Genomic DNA, 18,032 nt, shown 5'->3' on the forward strand with positions numbered 1-18,032 from the left:
TTAGTACGAGTACAAGATAATTACAACAACTACCTACGAGCAACTATATACACTAAACTAATTTAACCTTCCAGCGGGCGCGCACATGTTCTTCGTATACGCGCGCCGGTTTTATGAAGGATATAAGTAAAATCTATTTTCTAGGCCTCAGCTTCTCAAGATATTCCTTCAGTGTTTTTCGAACCATCGATTCGCTCAAATCGCGTTCTGTTGGCGTATGTTATTTATGTTTCAATTTTTAAGATATCAGGGCATTTTCTCAAAAAAATGTTCCTGTGAAGAATATACAGGAATCGCAATGTCAGTAAAAAACGAGGGAGATACAAGTTATGCAAAGATACAACCACTATTTTCAAATGCAATGAATGTTTTTACTTGCAAAAACATTCGACGATTATTATTTACAATTATTATTATATACTGCGACTGAAAGTCTGCGCAAATTAAAATTTTTTTTTATTAAGCCATTTTCTAATAAAAGAGAACACTTATTTTTTTAAATAAATTTTTAATAAATTTTTTAATAAATAAATAATTATTTAATATATTGTAAACTTTCATCGCATAATGCTTATTTGATATTATGCTTTAATCTTTCGAATTCTTATTCTACGGTGTTCTCTGTACACGATGCGCCCACTGGAAAGCTAACTTTATAATAAAATAAACTTTCCTCGATAAATACTTAGAACTATACAACAATAAAAAATGACACATCACATATACAAGAAGTAATTAATAATCTAGATTAACAAAGCTTTTTGTATTTTCTCTCATATCTATATTTTATTATCATATATTCACCTTGATTATTTTATCACCTGCATGAAGACCAGCTCTTGCTGCTGCACCGCCTACAAAATATATCATTCTTATAAAAAACATTAATAATTTATATATGTATATTTGTGTAAACACAATTTTTGTTTATATATATATATATATATATATATGTACAGGATAATTCGAAATAAATGTTTGTCCTTAAAATAACATATTCTCAACTTAATTATAAGACTTTTTCTTTACCAAAATTTTCCAAAGTAGTTCTGAAATTATAGCAAGAAATAGTTAGCAAATTACGAAACACATAGAGAAGATAGATAGAGGCAACGCAACTATCTTCCGGCAATCCTTGAGATTAGCTGAAATCGCTAAATACGATAGCACATGCGATTGCAACTCCCCTTTCTCCCTCCCCCTTCCCTCAACCCCTTCCTCTTTCTCTGACATACGTAGGCATGCACAAAATTATCTTGTAAAAATTCGATGTGTTATTGTAACTTATTAAGAAAGACGGATAAAGACTTCTACATTTATTGTTAATATATATTTTTATTAATAATGTTACAATTGCGCTACAGTACATTGTTAACACATCGGATGTTCACAATGATAGTTCTATAAAGCAAGACAAATTAGCAGAATCAAATCGAAATTTTTAATATTTATTTTGTACTAAATTATATATTAATGATAATTTTGTAGTATGCCATTTCAAAAAAATCATGCTGCTAGCTTAATATTAAGATGGCAGGACCAATTGAAAATAAAAGAAAAAAAATAGTATCATAAATCAATAGAATTGAATTTATACTAATTTGTACTACCAAAAACAATTCTTATATTATGTCATTCCCAAGAAAACGGTGACTTTTTCATCAGAGATTGTTTCTACTGTACTATTGAAAGTAAATTAACATTAAAAATTTTTTTTCTTTTTAAAATGATTTTATTAGTATATAGGATGTTCCATTTTAATTGAATACCTCAAATACCCCTTAAAGTGCATTTAAAAAAAATCGCTTTACACAAAAGTTTTATGACTTCAAAGAAGACGTAAAATGGTTCTCATAGCTTACCTCGAGAGCTTTTCAAAACACTATAATAAAATATTTTTTCATTAAGTATTTTCCGAGTTATAAGGCTTGAAAGGCTATATTACCAGTAGCGTTATCATTATCCAATGCGTCCAACCGACTGAAACCTCTTGAATTTTGTTCATGATTATAACCTGGATAACATTTATCAAGATTAAGACTTAACTTGGAAGTTGCTCTTCTTGATTTTATTCTTGTACTAAAACTTCATTTCAAACCTCAAAAAAAAAAGCTAATTTATTACATATTAAAATTTTTTTTTAAGTTGAGTGTCGAGTTCGTATCGGTTGTTGATGTCATTAACATGTAGATTGTAAATATATACTAACAAATATTTACAAAAAAAATGTAAAATGTTAACTTCCTTTCAATGGTACAAATTCAATAATACATTCAGTTTTGTTCATTTTTGCCCTTGTGTTGTTTTTTATCTGTACCCATTTAAATATTATATAAACTAGCAGCGTGGAAGCGATATTATATAAACTAGCAGCGAACTATTTTCTTGGGAATGATATATAATAGAGATGCTTGAATTAATTCTCGTTGTTGACCAAGAGAGGTTAATATTTGTGCTATTTCAACGTAACCGAAAGTGATTGTTAATGTATTATGTATAAAAGTACTGTCAATAGGCTTTAATAATCAGTATGTAACATTTAATCGGATGCAAAAAACATAATTTTTATCACATTAAAAATATCGGTCTTCGTACCAAAAAAAAAAACATTTGCGGGAAGCATCTCTTTTCTGTTTTAATCTCAAGAAATTTGCTACAAGAAAGTCATGGTTTGCTAGTAGAAGCTTATGGAGAACATGCTCTATCTGAAACAACTTGCAGAGATTAGTTTAGAAAATCCAAAAACAATTTTGACGTGAAAGACAAAGAGCGCCCTGATCAACCGAAGAGATTGAAGATGAGAATTGGAGGCATTACTTCAAAAAGATTCATGTCAGACGCTCAAAAAATTGTCAGAAACATTAAATGTCGATGAGTCAACTATTAGCAGTCGTTTAAAAGCAATGGGAATGATCCAAAAGCTTTAGGAAACTGGGTCCCACATGAATTGAAGAAAAAGATATTGCGAAACGTTTAGCCATTTGTGAATGCTTCAAAGACAAAAATGGAAGTCGTTTTTGCATCGAATTATGACTGGCGATGAAAAATGAATTCGTTATGACAATCCTAAGCGCAAGAAATCATGGGTGCATCCCAGCGAACGATCAACATCAACGTCAAAACAGGATATTCGTGAAAAGAAGAGGTCATGCTGTGATAGGATTACTATCAAGTCCGTGTAGTATATATATAAGCTGCTGCAACCAAATCAAATCATCAATGCTGAACATTATCGACATCAATTACTCAATTTGAATCGAGCACTTAAAAAAATGCCCGCAATACGCCAAAAGATATGACAAAGTTCGTGGCAACGCTAGATCACATGTTGCAGAACCAATAAAGAAAATCTTGGAGGCACTTAAATGGAATGTCTTATCCCACCCGTCCTATTCACCTATGCTTCAAATTATCATTTATTTCGGTCGATGCAGCACTGGTCTTTCTGAGCAGCACTTCAGTTATTTCGAAGATATTAAAAAATGATTCGATAAGTGGATCGCCTCGAAAGAACCTGAATTTTTCTATCGCGGAATCCATTTGTTACCCGAAAATTGAAAAAAAGTTATAGCTTTCTATGAACAATATTCTGAATATCAGATATTAAAATATCAGGTATCTTTTTGATGAAATAAACATGAGTTTTTGTAGCAAAAAACAGCGAGAATTAATTTAAGCAACTAAAATTGTTTTAGTACAAATTAATACAAATTAATTAAGATAGTACAAATTAATACAAATTCCTGTTAATTTCTGATATTACTGACATTGCACAATACCTACGTTCTTTTATTTAAATCTTATATTTAATCTTATATTTAATTAATTTATTAATTAATTAATTTTTTATTTAATTAACTCATTATTAGAAATAATTTTCATTTCGATGGACCATGTCTAGTTCCCAAAACAAATATCTATATATGTTAAACTTCCATTCCTCTTACAAATCTAAATCAGATATCACATGTTCCTACTGATACAAATCGCACAGGTCAAGTAATTAATCAGTTCTTCTTTTGTCATTGTATAAAACGTGTCACTTCAATATCATAATCAATGTAATTCATGCCCGATATAAACTATTCATTTATTTGAAGAAAACGAAAAATCTACTCATGTCAGTTAAATGATGTACTATGAATGATTCATAATTATCAATCTTGTCAATTAGTCATTCGGTGACTGAAAATCACTCAAAGAAACTCACGACAATCATCGTGTTATTTTCCTCGAATGATTTTCATTGATCAGATTCGATAAGATGTAGATTTTAACAATTTTATTAAATTTTTAAAGCTCTCTCGAACAAGGGAGGGAAAATGATTTCTATGTAACCATTCCCCGAATCTCTGCCAACATTCGTTCAAGTATCCTCGAAAAAACCATGACTCAATAACCGAGGATGAGACAGTTCCAGCAAGATGTAAAGACTTAGAAGACTTATAATAGATAAGCAGTTTTATGTATAATCCTATCAGTCTTTTCAGTCACTTTCGTTCCTCCCCGAATAGCTGAATCTCCCCTCCGGCAATCGACACCACCAATGATTTGTTTTCATGAATAGTGAGGAGTGTATATCAATGGCACACAAGCCAATTGCGCACAAGATCATAGCATTAGAAAAAAATTAAAAAATAAAAAACTGCCTATGCAGAAGTCGCTGTTGCTACAGTATGCAAATAAACTGCTCCCAATGATGATACAGCAAGATCTCTCTACCACAAATAAAACATCAGGAAACCGCTCTGCCTACGCCAGCAAATAATATTTCTTCTCGCTCTTGTTAACTATAACAAGAAGAAGATCAAAGAAGAGGATCAAAAAGAAGATCAAGAATAGAATTCCATGTTCACATCCCTCTTATCTTTGAAAAAAGACACTCAATTATCATCTCTCAACAAAAGGGGCAAACCTATCTGCATGAACTATTATACCTGTGTCTGACTTTCAAATTCGAAAAACGACTTCACTCAGTTTTTTAATTATCTCGTAAGATCCTTCTCAATTATTTTGTAATTTCGGGGCTTTCCCCCTCTATCTTCATAGATTATAATCAGACTTTTTGTCTTACGTCGAAAATAGTCCGTCTAGCCCTTTAATCATAAACGATTCTTGACCTGTGAGAATTGTAAATTCAAACTCTCTCTAGTAATGAATCACATTCAATTTTCCTCTTAATGCCACAATATAGTCACCTTCCAAATTCTACTTTCTTTCTCCCGAAACATCATTTCGAAGTAAATCTATTGGTATTTATATTGGAAATATTATTTATATTGATAATTATATTGGAAAAATAATTCTGCAGGAGTAGTTCCTGTAGCCTCATGCCTCGATGGGCAGACTAGTAAACACATAGGAATTCAAGTGTTCCAACCATTTAGATTTTCCAAAATAAATTTATTATAAATTTATTATAAATAGTTAAGAATTGTTGTATATAATTAAGAAAATGTTTGATGTTCAACTTATCTGTCAAATTGTGAATATAAAGCAATTCTTGTTTTCCTAATTCTCAACATACGAATTAATTCCTAAAAAATTTTCGATTCCTAAAAAATTTTTTCCTTAATCTGTGCAACTCAAGAGGAAAGAAGCGGACATTATGACAAGAAATTACTTGATTTATAAAGATTTTCGTCACTGTTTTAGCTTTGAAATTTTTAAGAGAAAAAACTTCAATCCATTTTGCGAAAAATAATCAACAACTATTAAAAAGAAATCATTAAAAGGATTTCCAGAAAAAGTTGGAACAGGTCCATGAATATCCACATGAACTCTTTCAAACGGAGTACTAATGTTGTAAATCTGTAATAAAGACTTCCCTTTTCTAAAAAGTCCTCGCATTGTAATGTTTGCAAGTTCATCAATCTTCAATATCCTATTTACAAGAAGCCTAATAAAAAAATTTCCGGATTCTATACAGTTATATTAACCCCAAAATCTCCACAAAAGGGCGAATCATAAACAATCTCTATTTTGACTCGCTTCCGAAGAATGATCACCTGAAAAATTTCTGACTTATTGGTGTACAACTTTGCTTCCGCCGTTTTCCTATAAATGGCTTTAGCGGTAAGTGGTGGTCGAAATAAATAGATCATAGACGTCATACAATAAACTTGGGCATCTGTCAACATAACCCCATAGAAACATTAGTCGAGTTGTGTCTACATCATAAAGTTATTCTCGATTGAAAATGTCAGTTTACGAGCCAAATTCTCGTCATTTGCGGGAGATTTTAATTTTTTGCTTCAATATGAAGAAATCTGCGACTGAGGCTCATCGAATGCTTATGGTAAAATCAAATACTTATGGTGAAGCCGCTATTAGTGAAAAAACGTGTCGTGAGTGGTTTCAACGCTTCAAGAACGGTGATTTTGACGTCCAAGGTCATGCTCTGTATTTGGTGGGACCAGCTCGGCGTAGTGTATTATGAACTGTTAAAACCGACTGAAACAATCACAGGCGATCGGTATCGAACGCAATTGATGCGTTTGAGCCAAGCATTGAAAGACAAACGGCCGCAATACAATGAGAGACACGATAAAGTGATTTTGCAGCATGACAATGCTCGACTCCTGTTGCGAAAGTGGTCAAGACATACTTGGAAACGTTGAAATGGTAAGTCCTACCCCACCCGCCGTATTCTCCAAACATTGCTCCCTCTGACTATAATTGTTTCGATCAATGGCACACGGCCTGGCTGACCAGCACTTCCGGTCTTATAAAGAAATAAAAAATTGGATCGATTCGTGGATAGCCTCAAAAGATGAACAGTTTTTTCGACGCGGGATTCGTACGCTACCCGAAAGATGGGAGAAAGTAATGGCCAGCGATGGACAATACTTTGAATCATAAATGTATAATCAGTTTTTTACAATAAAGCCTCGAATTTCGAAAAAAAATGGCGGAAGCAAAGTTGTACACCAATAAAATTAGATGACTTATCTTTTGTAAAGAATTCCATCCTTTAGTAATAAAGCATCCCAATAAGGTAAACCTTAACAGAAGAATTCAACATTGCTAAGTCTTGTCGAAGAGGACAATTGATTCATTTCCCTTCAAGAAAATGGAATTATCGATCTTTACGCCATTCTTCTGAAACATTTCCCTCTAAAATTATTCGAATTACACTCTCTTCCTTTGGAGTTCCGTCTTGGCGCAATAATTACATACATTCTTTCAACAAGACTATTTTGACAATCCGTCAGCATTACCATGCAATTGTATCCGATAAACTATTTCAAATTCATACTGTTGCAATTTCTCCAGCCATAGTAAGTAAACTGCCTTTCTGTAAGGATAACAGAATCGAGCGTTAGGATAATTACTTTTTGCTTTATCTCAATGATTCCCTGATAAATAATATTTTAGTTGGCAGCGTTTGGCACTTTTGTTCGCGATCGAAGGTTAGGGGAAGGTCTCGATTAACTCATAGAAAAGCGACACCGTTGTGCACGCGATAAGTGAAGAAAGTGATTGAGTGACAGCGTCCTCAGCGAGTTTTTGAATAGACGTATGCAAAGCACAAAATATGCACAAGCACAAAATAAAGCGCATTTCCTTTATTAGAAGCACCACCGACTTTCATTCTCTGAGTTAAAGATTTCGCCTAAGAATCCAGTACCTATTACCCTGAACCCATCCGAGCTGTTTTGTATTCTTAACTTTTAATTCTCTAAAAGACAACAGCCAACGAAAAGAAACATGATCAGCCTAAACTAACAATTTACAATCATATAAATAATAAAGAACGCGAGCATGATGTAGCAGACAGCGTATTGGTCTATACTAGAGATACCGGGTTTGATCCTCGGCAGAATCAAAAAATTTTCGTATACTTGTAGTTCCTCTCCGAAGACAATAGCAAATCACCGAGTGTACTTGCCCAGGAAATCTTACCAAAAATTTCCATTCGGAATCGGCGTTTAAACTGTAGGTCTCTTATATATACGTATATGATCAGTGTGCGCGCACAAGTATATAGCATATGATACTTAAAAAAGAATAATAAAAAATGATTTCATTGCACTAACAATGGCCAATAATTCTCGTTGAGTTACACAACAATTTCTTACTTGAAGACAGCGTATCAAAAAACAACTTTGACTGGCGATTATGCAATTATGATTGCAAGACGTTTTTCGTGATATGTATCAAATTTCATCAGTTTATTATTAATAGTAACGAAAATAGCTGATTTTGCGCTGATTTTGAGCAATCACTCCTCTTCACCACAATATCTCTAAAATAATAGATCGAGGATTTTTCATGAAGCATGGATACACTTTACTGATAAAGGCGAAATCAAAATCAAAGTTTCATCCCGAAATCAGAATAACACTTGAGGAAATTCCCTTGTTCTATTGAATCCTCTCTCACAAACACTGGAGTTCCTCGTTGTGCTACAGCATCGCTGCAAACTCGGACATACTTCGTGCACGCATCTCACAGAACTCGGATAGGAAAGATTTCCGAAGAAGCTTCCGAAATCGAAAACTGATGTCTTGGTGCCTCTAATGTTGAAAGCAGACATCTCTTCCTCGACGTCGATATTCAGACTGGATGAGCTCTCAAAATGTTACACTCACGATTCGTTTGCGAACTCGTGAACAGCTTACACAGAAATAAAGACACGGGTCTTTATAAAGAACGAAAAAAGTTTTATTACAACAAGAATACAAATACACGTGATAACTTAAAGAGAATAATGGAATAGTTTAATAGAATGCGTGTCAGAAATGTCAGTTCTGTCAATCTCAGCTCTGTCTCCCAAACTGAAAATCGTTCATCTGTTGTTTTCATGCTAGCAGCTATCCGGACAAGATGAGACGAAATTAAAATCGCAGAACATAATATTCCGTAACTCGTAGCAATACATCAGTAGATTTTAGGATTATATAACAAATATTCACTATCGCATATGCGAAAGTAAGATGCGTACGCATCATTTTAAATTCTTGCTTTCACTTTCACCACCGAAATTAATTATAAGTTTTAGCGAGTTTTAGCGAAAAATTTTATTCGGCTTGTGAGATTCACAGTTTCATCAGAGATACACAAGATGACAAGGAGTGCAGTATGTTTCATTCATTGATTTTATAGTCTAGAAACACTTAAGACTTTAGAGTTTAAACTATTTACTAAAAACAAAAAAGTGCAAAATGCTGTGTGATAAATTACAACAATTAAATAATTAAGTGTGATAACAATCATTATTCAATAATCTGAATTGAAATCAGTAATATTTTCAGTAATATCATTAGATTATATATTACTTTTTCTAATTAAAATTATGTATTGTCAATTTCAACGTTCAGCAGAAAAAAACAAGATCTTTCACTTTCGCATTTGCTTCCGCTTTCGTATAAAAATATTTTTCTTTCACTTTTGCATTCATTTTCGTTATAATTCTAGCAAATTTTTTATTTTCTTCATATGAATAAATAATTTGTCTATGAATATCTTTGTATATAAATGTGTCATAATGATACGTTTTATAAGAAAAGAAGAACTGTTTTTTATAATTATTTAATAATTATTTAATCGATCTATGTGATTTGTGTCAGTAGAAACATGTGACATCTGCGTTAGATTTGTTGAAGAGGAATGGAAGTTTATTAACATACGAGGGCAAATCAATAAGTTTTTAAAAAAACATAATAAAATACATTATTTTGATCGATTCATTTTTATTTCTCAACATAATTTCCTTTCAGCTCGATACACTAGATCCAACGATTCTCCAACTTTTTCAAATCGTTCGAATAATATGATTTGTCCAACTCTTCAAAATAAGCCTCTGTTTCGGCGATGAGCTGCTCTCTAGTGGCGAATCTCTTCCGAACCATTTCTTCAAGAAATAATCGCAGGGAGCTAAATCTGGCGAATCTATGTTGGATGGGAAAACAATTCGTAGTGGAATTCGTTGAATTTGGCCATTGGTGACGGGCGTATGAACCCGTGCATTGTCTTGATGAAAGAGCACTTTTTTCTTTGCCGAAATGATACATTTTTTCTTTAAAATGTTGATGAAACGGTCCAATAAAGCTGCGTAGTAATCGCCATTGATCGTTTGCTTCGACGGAAGGTAATCGATATGAATTACCGCGTACATCCCAAAAAACTGGCTATCACCTTTTCGGCCGACTTTACGTTCTTCGCCTTCTTCAGAGCTGGTTCACTCGGTAAAGTCCATTGTTTTGACTGTTCCTTCGTCTCGGGTGTGTAGTAATGGATCCATGTTTCGTCCACAGTAATGAATCAACGCAGAAATTCTGGATTACGTTGAAACATCTCCAAACATTGTTTTGAAATCGTCACACGGTCATGCTTATGGTCCACAGAAAGCAAACGCAGCACCCATCTTGCTGATAGCTTTTTCATAATTTTTCCCAATTTGCAAAATTGAAATCACTGTGTTATGTGATATGTTTTTGGCCTCAACAAGCTCGCGCATTTTTACTCGATCAAAACAATATCATGGATTTTATCGATGATTTCTGGCGTAGCAGCCTCAATTGGACGTTCCGAACGAAGTGCATCACACTTCGTTCACGTTTAAATTCATTCACTCAATTGTATACAATCGGAAACGCTGGTGTAGATATGAACATTATCCAACTCGGCTTTGATTTCTTTCGGCATTAAATCTTTTATATGTTCAGATGTTTGATTTGTATGAAACTCATTTTTTTCCATTTTGCAAAAGATATATAGGTTGTTCGCTTTAATCGTCTACAGAAATGATGAATCACGCGATGAATTCCGCTCAAAATTTGACAGTAATCGGCTGAGAGATGTTACTTGTCAAAAAGTAATGTGAAATGATATTGCGAGTGTCCCTTTAACAGATTTTCTAAGAACTTATTGACTTGCCCTCGTATAAACATTTATTGTATGTGATCTATCAAAATGAAAATTCATTCGTCTTTTTCAAGAAGTTACAGCAATATGAAATCATGAAATCTACGAAGTAATTTTGTGTATATGAGAGAAAAAAATCGAAAATGCGATTGCATGTATATGCGTTATCGTGTATAGCGATCAGCTGATCGCAGAATAGGTTCCACATACCTGCGTCGGATGGTAGTTGCACTGCTCCTGCCCACCTTTTCTACGCAATTTTTCCGTAATTCACTAACTATTTCTTGCTATAATTTGAAAGTTAAGTTTTGAACAAAATTTTGGTAAAGGAAAAATCAATGACTAAAATGCATATTTGCATCTATTCTATGAATGTTATGACAGAGAATTGTCAAACTGTTGTCACATATTCGGTGTTATAAGAACTTTATACATTACATTATAAATAGCACGCAAATCCACTTAATAGTATTATATCTTAATATATATATATACATATACCATTTTGATCAAAAAATTCCCAGAATTATCACTAGGTGATGCTCTGTGTCAGCTGATTTGAGTTCTGTTTTTTTGGTTAGATTGCCACATCTATCATTGACATTCCCACCAAATTTTATCACTATAGCTTGACATTTGTAAAAGTTACGCCGTCTTGAGTACATCTACCTCTGCACGTATTTTCGATTTTTTACAGTTTTAAAAATGGAGTTGAATTTGCAACAACGAGTTTGTATTAAATTTTGGATCCATTAAAAATGGATTCAATGGTGTGAAAACCTTGGAAATGTTGAGAAACTGATTTTTTTCTGTTCGATCGAGTCAAAAAACTATTACGGGGAACGCATTTTAACAGCCGAAAGGAGGTAATAGAAAAATCGAAGACGGTTCTGATGGCTATACCGACAATAGAGTTCCAGAAATGTTTCGAAAGCTGGATCAAGCGCTGGCATAAGTGCGTTGCAGTCGATGGGGAGTACTTTGAAAGGGACAATATCACTTTTGATGAATAAAACTATATTTTGAATTTTCTGAATGAATTCCGGGAACTTTTTGATCAAGGTAGTATATATATATATAATAGTATAATCATATTATCATTTAAATTAAAAAGGTCCTATTTGGAAGATTTAGACCACTCTCTCTTGTATATAGAATGTCTCAAGGAGTAAGTAAATATGATTTTTGTACACGCCGATTTTTATCAAAAATTATCGAGTAAAGAATTTGTTACGAACGAAATTTCGTTCACAAACGCATTCAAAATGTTGCAAAAAATTTATGGCGATAATTGCAATATTTTAAATGCGTTTGTGAACGAAATTTCGTTCGTAACGCAAAATTTCAAACAAATTTTTTGTGCACATATGCACATACGCATATACAACAGATTAAATCCGACTGAATAACTTCCACGTGATACATCTTGAGTAACGCTAATATCAGCAATACATTATCAAGTTTTATAACTTGAAAAGTGCTTAATAAAAAAATACTTTATTATAATGTTTTAAAAACGTTTCGACTTCAGCTATAAGAATATGCAATAAAAATAGTGGTTTCTATTTTAAAAATTTATGTTTACCTTGATCTTATCTTGGTAATGCCTATATATGAAAAATCTGTTATTTCCACCTTCTTTCCACCTACAACTTTCCACATAAAACTTTTTCTTGTTTTTTTTTCTTTTAGTTTCTGAGATGTCCGCCTAGGGCGATCAAAATGCCCCACTCTATAATAATAGAGATTTCACTTCCTTTTCAATATTCATTCATCATGATGTGTTACGATATCCGTCAAAGCGCGATCGCAACCGGCTACTTGATTGCGCGGCGCCTGACGGCACGAACTTTGCATGCCATCATTGGACAGTTTCAAAGGCTCACTATTCAAAAACTATTGACACCTCAACATTTTGCTATTAACATTTTCGACTCAGTTTTTCATGAAAAGTACATGCCGGCTCCTGCTAAATTACTCTATATAGCATATACAGAGTCCCATAAAGATCGGAATAGGGCTTAAGAGAGAATTCCTAAAATTATTTTAGAGATAAAAGTTCAAATGCTAAAATATTGAGGCTATAAGTTTTTTTAATTATAAGCATTTGAAGTTAACGAATTATACCGCCTAATTTGCATATTCGAATATTAGTACAACGCTAATGCTAAAAGTAAAAATTAATTATTGCTTCTTGTAAACTGATATAAAGATTATCAATAATTGTATGCGAACATATAATTACTGATATTTTTAATCATTGATCAAAAGACACAGTAAATCTCGCATTCGCGCAACCGTGCCAGCGCAAGCCGTGTATCTTTACGCGAACCGTCGAGATTTTCCAGATCGTGATTATAGAATTTCAATAAAGATTGAACCGATCAAGTTCTAACAAGTACGATTAATCGATAATTTCCACCCGAAATAATGAAAGTGTCTGTAAAAAATTTAAAGGAAATAAGCTATCAGCATCAGGACTATGGCTCAGTGAATAGAAATCTGCCATTACGAAGGAGACCAGGCCTCGGTTCAAATCGCGGAGCACCCTAATATTTTTCTCGTGTTGTCGCTAATTTCTTACAGTATTTTTATTTTTTCTCTGCATGTTCAATGACCGGAGATATTGTGATGTAAAGTTTTAATATTTTCGCAATTTCCTTTTTAAGAAACGTTATCATTTGTCGGATATTTCTTTCGTTCTTTCTTTTAATATTTTTTGCGCAAGAAGCGCTAGCGATACATGAGTGCTGCGATCTGTACAGAAGAGTCGGTTCAAAACAACAGGATAAAGTCGGTAAAATCAATCTAAGCTTCTCGCAATATCTCGGTAAATCGATAAGTGTTGAATTTAGCCTCTTCATCTCCGTATTGATAAAATTAGGCTCATTCCACATGTTTTTGCACGAAATGAATGGAATCTGACAAAAGTATCGCCCTGTGAGCCGAGATATTAATCGTTAAAGTTGATGACTATTCAAACTAGAAAATCTGTCACATCGATGGCATAGAGGGACATGAGACTAGAATAAATATTTTCTGCTTCAAAATTACACAAATTCTCTGCTTTAAAAGACATTCTTTGCTTCAAGAATACAAATTGTTTTCTATAACTTTTGTTTTTATAACAGAGAATTTGTTTGTTTTTTAATTAGGAATTTGTTTGGTTTAAAAACACAAATTCTTTGCATCAAAAACAAAAATTTTACTATAAAAACATAAATTATATAGAAAATAATTTGTGTTTTTATTTTATAAAAAACTTGAATCCAACATACATACATTATTTATCAAGAGTTCTTCAAGAGATTTGAACGAATATTACATCAATAATCAAGTAATTTGAACGAATATTACATCAATAATTAAGTAATAGGATTGCTATATGGATTTGTTAATGACAATTACATCGCATTACTGAAAGTATGAGTTATGTTGGATTAATGTCATTTAATAATCATAATAAACCAATTAAATACGAGACTGTCAATTATGGTCAAAATTAGATGTTTAGAGTAATACATCAATATGTATTTTAAATACAATTATCTCAGAATTTTGACTGCGCGCCAATTATTTTCGAACTTGTAACTCAATTAATCTAAGATTCTAATAAAATTCCCCGAAAGTACGTTAAAACTTGTAAAGAATTTATTATGAAAAATATACCTAGATCGGGAATCAATCTCGAATTTCAGTTATATCCTGCTAGTCTTCAAAGATTAGCGTTCTCACAGAAAAATATTTTTCGCAATAAGTTCTTTACAAATTTTAATTTGGGAAAGATTATTAGTATCTCAAATTGTTACGAATTCGAACATAATTATTAGCGTATAATCCAAATTCCAAGATAAATGTGTATAAAATATTGCTTACCCTAAATATTTAACTTTGAGCAGTAATTGACATTTTCATATTTAGCAGATTTATTTCTGTAAGCGGTCTTGTTTCAAATATTAATATTTGCACGAATGTGTAGGCATGTTCAGTTAACTAAAGATATTATTTTATAAATTAAAAATAACATATTGCAAAAATAATTCAGTTTGTTGCGACTGATGTGGTAGAAATTTTAAATGTTTCATTTTTTTAAATTGAGTTTATATTGAAGTTATATGTATCAACGACATGTATGATATCATAATATGCATGTTTATTAAAATATAAACGGTTGAAATAAAGTTTATTGTCATTTCATATTAAAAAACAGCAAACATCATTAATTTTTTTTATTTCTTTCTTTTGTCTCCCCCCCCCCCTCCCAAAAGATAATTTTTGCTCGATACTATCTGATACATTTTTTGCTAGTCAATTGGTATAAAGTTTTCAATGGTGGCAACACTACGTCTGGCACTTCTGCTGTGGCCATTTGAGCGGGTAGGTGACAAAGGATGCAGAACGCACTCGACAGTATCATGTGAGGAGTGACTAGATCTTTCATGATAAGATGCCTTTAATTTGTAAAGTTGCCTGACATTTTCATGTCAGGGAAAGCGCGTATGAATGTTGATATTGAGTTTCGTTTTATAAAACGCATGCCGACTGCATAATTGAGTCAGATTCTTCGCGTAAATTTTGTGCAAGTGCACTGTCTCTCTCGATTCTGCATTTCAATATTTTAGAGCTTATAATTCTCCGTGTCTGTCGAATCCAGTCTAGTCATTATCGTATATTATTGTCGCGTTTTAATTAGTCTTATTCGTATCGAAAATTCTATATAATAGTGTTCTCGCGTTTTCTATTATCTATATTTTATTTCCAAAATTCTTTTAAAATTGTTCGGAATAGCCACCTTCGTAGCTTGATCAAATTATTTAAGTATAGCTTATACGATAGTGTAAAAATCGTTTCTTTTATGCCATGAGCTTGTACTCGAGAACTTTCTTTATTGTCGCGCTATCGAAAACTTGATAAAAAAAAACATTGTAATATTGCTTCTTATCGCGTATTATTGCTATAATATTAGCGAACGTGCATGAACGAGTCTCGGAAATAAATAAAATATATTTGTTGTTTCTTGTTATTAATTTCAATGTAACTTATTGCAGCCGTATATCCTAGTCACTCTCCAAAAATTCAACCTCAAAGTCCTCAAAAAATCTCTCTCTGACAATACAGTAGCTGAGTAGTCGGTTATCAGAGTTAGTGTTCACAACTTTCCGAATATATTTTCAGCAAGTTCCTGTTAAAATTCCACAAAAGTGACATACTTTCTCGTGCCTGACGTCCAATTATCGGTATTGTGAATAAGAATAGTATAAATTTTTGGAATTACTTTACGCAGCGTTTGTTCTGAATATTAGATAATTGTTATTTACGAGAACCTTAGAGATTATTGATCACAACGAATGAACGCAACAAAGTTCCACCATGATCGTAAGTGCGACTGCAATTCCTGTATTATACAGGAGAAAATTTTATATTTAAAATTACTATGATGTTGTAGAAGCTGCGAACTATCATGACAATTACAAGTTTAAATGCTACAGTCATTTTTTTTTAAACAATAATATAATGTAACAATAATGTAATTTTTACATTATTTCATAGTAAAAATTTTTTATTAGTAAATCAAAACTTGTCGAATAAAAGTTAATATTGTAAAAATAAATAAAAAAATATATACCTAGCAAATTTTATTTGCGTATAGTAAAAATTAACTGTTTTCATGTTAGAATATGGCTTAAGTACTGACTTTTAACAAAAATTACTTTATTTACGTGATAAAAATTAGTATTGCCATTTAGTATTGGGTTATCCGGAAAATTCGTGCCGATTTTAAAGAAAAATTGAAAGCAGAAGATTTAAATTTTAGTATACATTTATTAAATTATATAGGTGCCATTCTATTCTACAATCTACATTCTACAATCTTTCTCCATCTTTCAGGCAACTTGAAAATTCCATCCTTCCAGAATCTCTCAGGTTTTTCAGCGAAAAACTTTTCTAAGTGATTTTTTGACTCGACCAAAGAATTGAAGCTTTTTCCATTAAAAGAATTTTGTAATGATCGAAATAGGTGGAAATCAGAGGGCGCAAGATCTGGCGAATATGAGGTAGAACATCCCAACCGAACTCCAACAACTTTTGTCGAGTTATAAAGACATAGGAGGCCGCGCATTGTCCTGATGAAACATGACGCCCTTCCGATTCGCTATTTCTGGACGTTTTTGTTCAATTGCTGTCTTCAATTCGTCTAATTGGGAACAATACTTCTCTGAATTTATTGTCTCATTGTTAAAAGCTCATAATACAGGATACCTTTCCAATCCCATCAGACACAGAGCATGACCTTCTTTCTTTGGATGAAGACCAGCTTTTGGGGTGGCTAAAGGTGGTTCATTCCGCTTTCCCCAAGATCTTTTTCGCTCAACATTATTGTAAATGATTCATTTTTCATCCCCCATCACTACTTGCTTCAAAAATGATGTCTCCTCATTGCGTTTATAGAGCGAGTCGCAAATGGAAATGCGATCCATCAGATTTTTCTCCGTTAAATCGTGGGGAACTCATACATCAAAACGGTTTATGTAGCCAAGCTTCACAAAATGCTCGTGGATGGTGGATTTTGACATATTCAACATTTCTGCAAATTTGTGTCGTATAGCGTGAATTATTCTTGATCAGTGTTTTAATCTGATCTTCATTTTTGGTGGAGGCCCTATCCGGGCGTTCTTGATTTTCGAGGTTGAAATCACCAGCTTTAAACTTAGCAAACCACTTCCGCATAGTTCTTTCAGCTATAGCACCTTCGTCATAAACAGCATATCTTGTTTGCCGCTTGTGTGACATTTTTGCCTTTCCGGTAAAAGAAAAGCATTAAATGTCTAAAATGCACTTTGTTTTCTTACATATTTAAGGCGTATAAAACTGACAAAAATTAAAGTATCTCAACCAAATTTTTTTCCAAGTATGCCTGAAGTATCATCTTTTACGATATGTCATTTGTTTTCAATCGTTCTGATATATTCAGACCTTACGCCACCCATAAAAAATCGGCACGAACTTTCCAGACAACCCAATATTATCAATTAATTATGTCGGAATCGTTTGTAATGGTCTATCGAAAATAAGACATAGTGTAATTGTTAAGAGTATTTAAAATTGTATTAAAACTTAATATAAAATTTTCTCCGTGTATATATATATATATATATATAATA

The 18,032-nt window shown here is 32.6% G+C and overlaps 1 protein-coding gene across 8 annotated transcripts in view; it reads right to left on the reverse strand.

Moving 5' to 3' along the window:
- The window catches only part of LOC108690011 (rho guanine nucleotide exchange factor 12), a 368,684-nt gene that overhangs the window by 297,524 nt on the left and 53,128 nt on the right, over positions 1 to 18,032 (reverse strand). For all 8 annotated transcript variants that reach the window (XM_018197048.1, XM_018197050.1, XM_018197047.1 and 5 more), the window contains one exon: positions 805 to 854. In XM_018197048.1, the coding sequence (XP_018052537.1) occupies positions 805 to 854 (50 nt within the window). The remainder of the gene's footprint in view (positions 1 to 804; positions 855 to 18,032) is intronic.

This window comes from Atta colombica, unplaced genomic scaffold (assembly GCF_001594045.1).
Source record: "Atta colombica isolate Treedump-2 unplaced genomic scaffold, Acol1.0 scaffold29, whole genome shotgun sequence".
NCBI classification, from domain to species: Eukaryota; Metazoa; Arthropoda; class Insecta; order Hymenoptera; family Formicidae; genus Atta; species Atta colombica.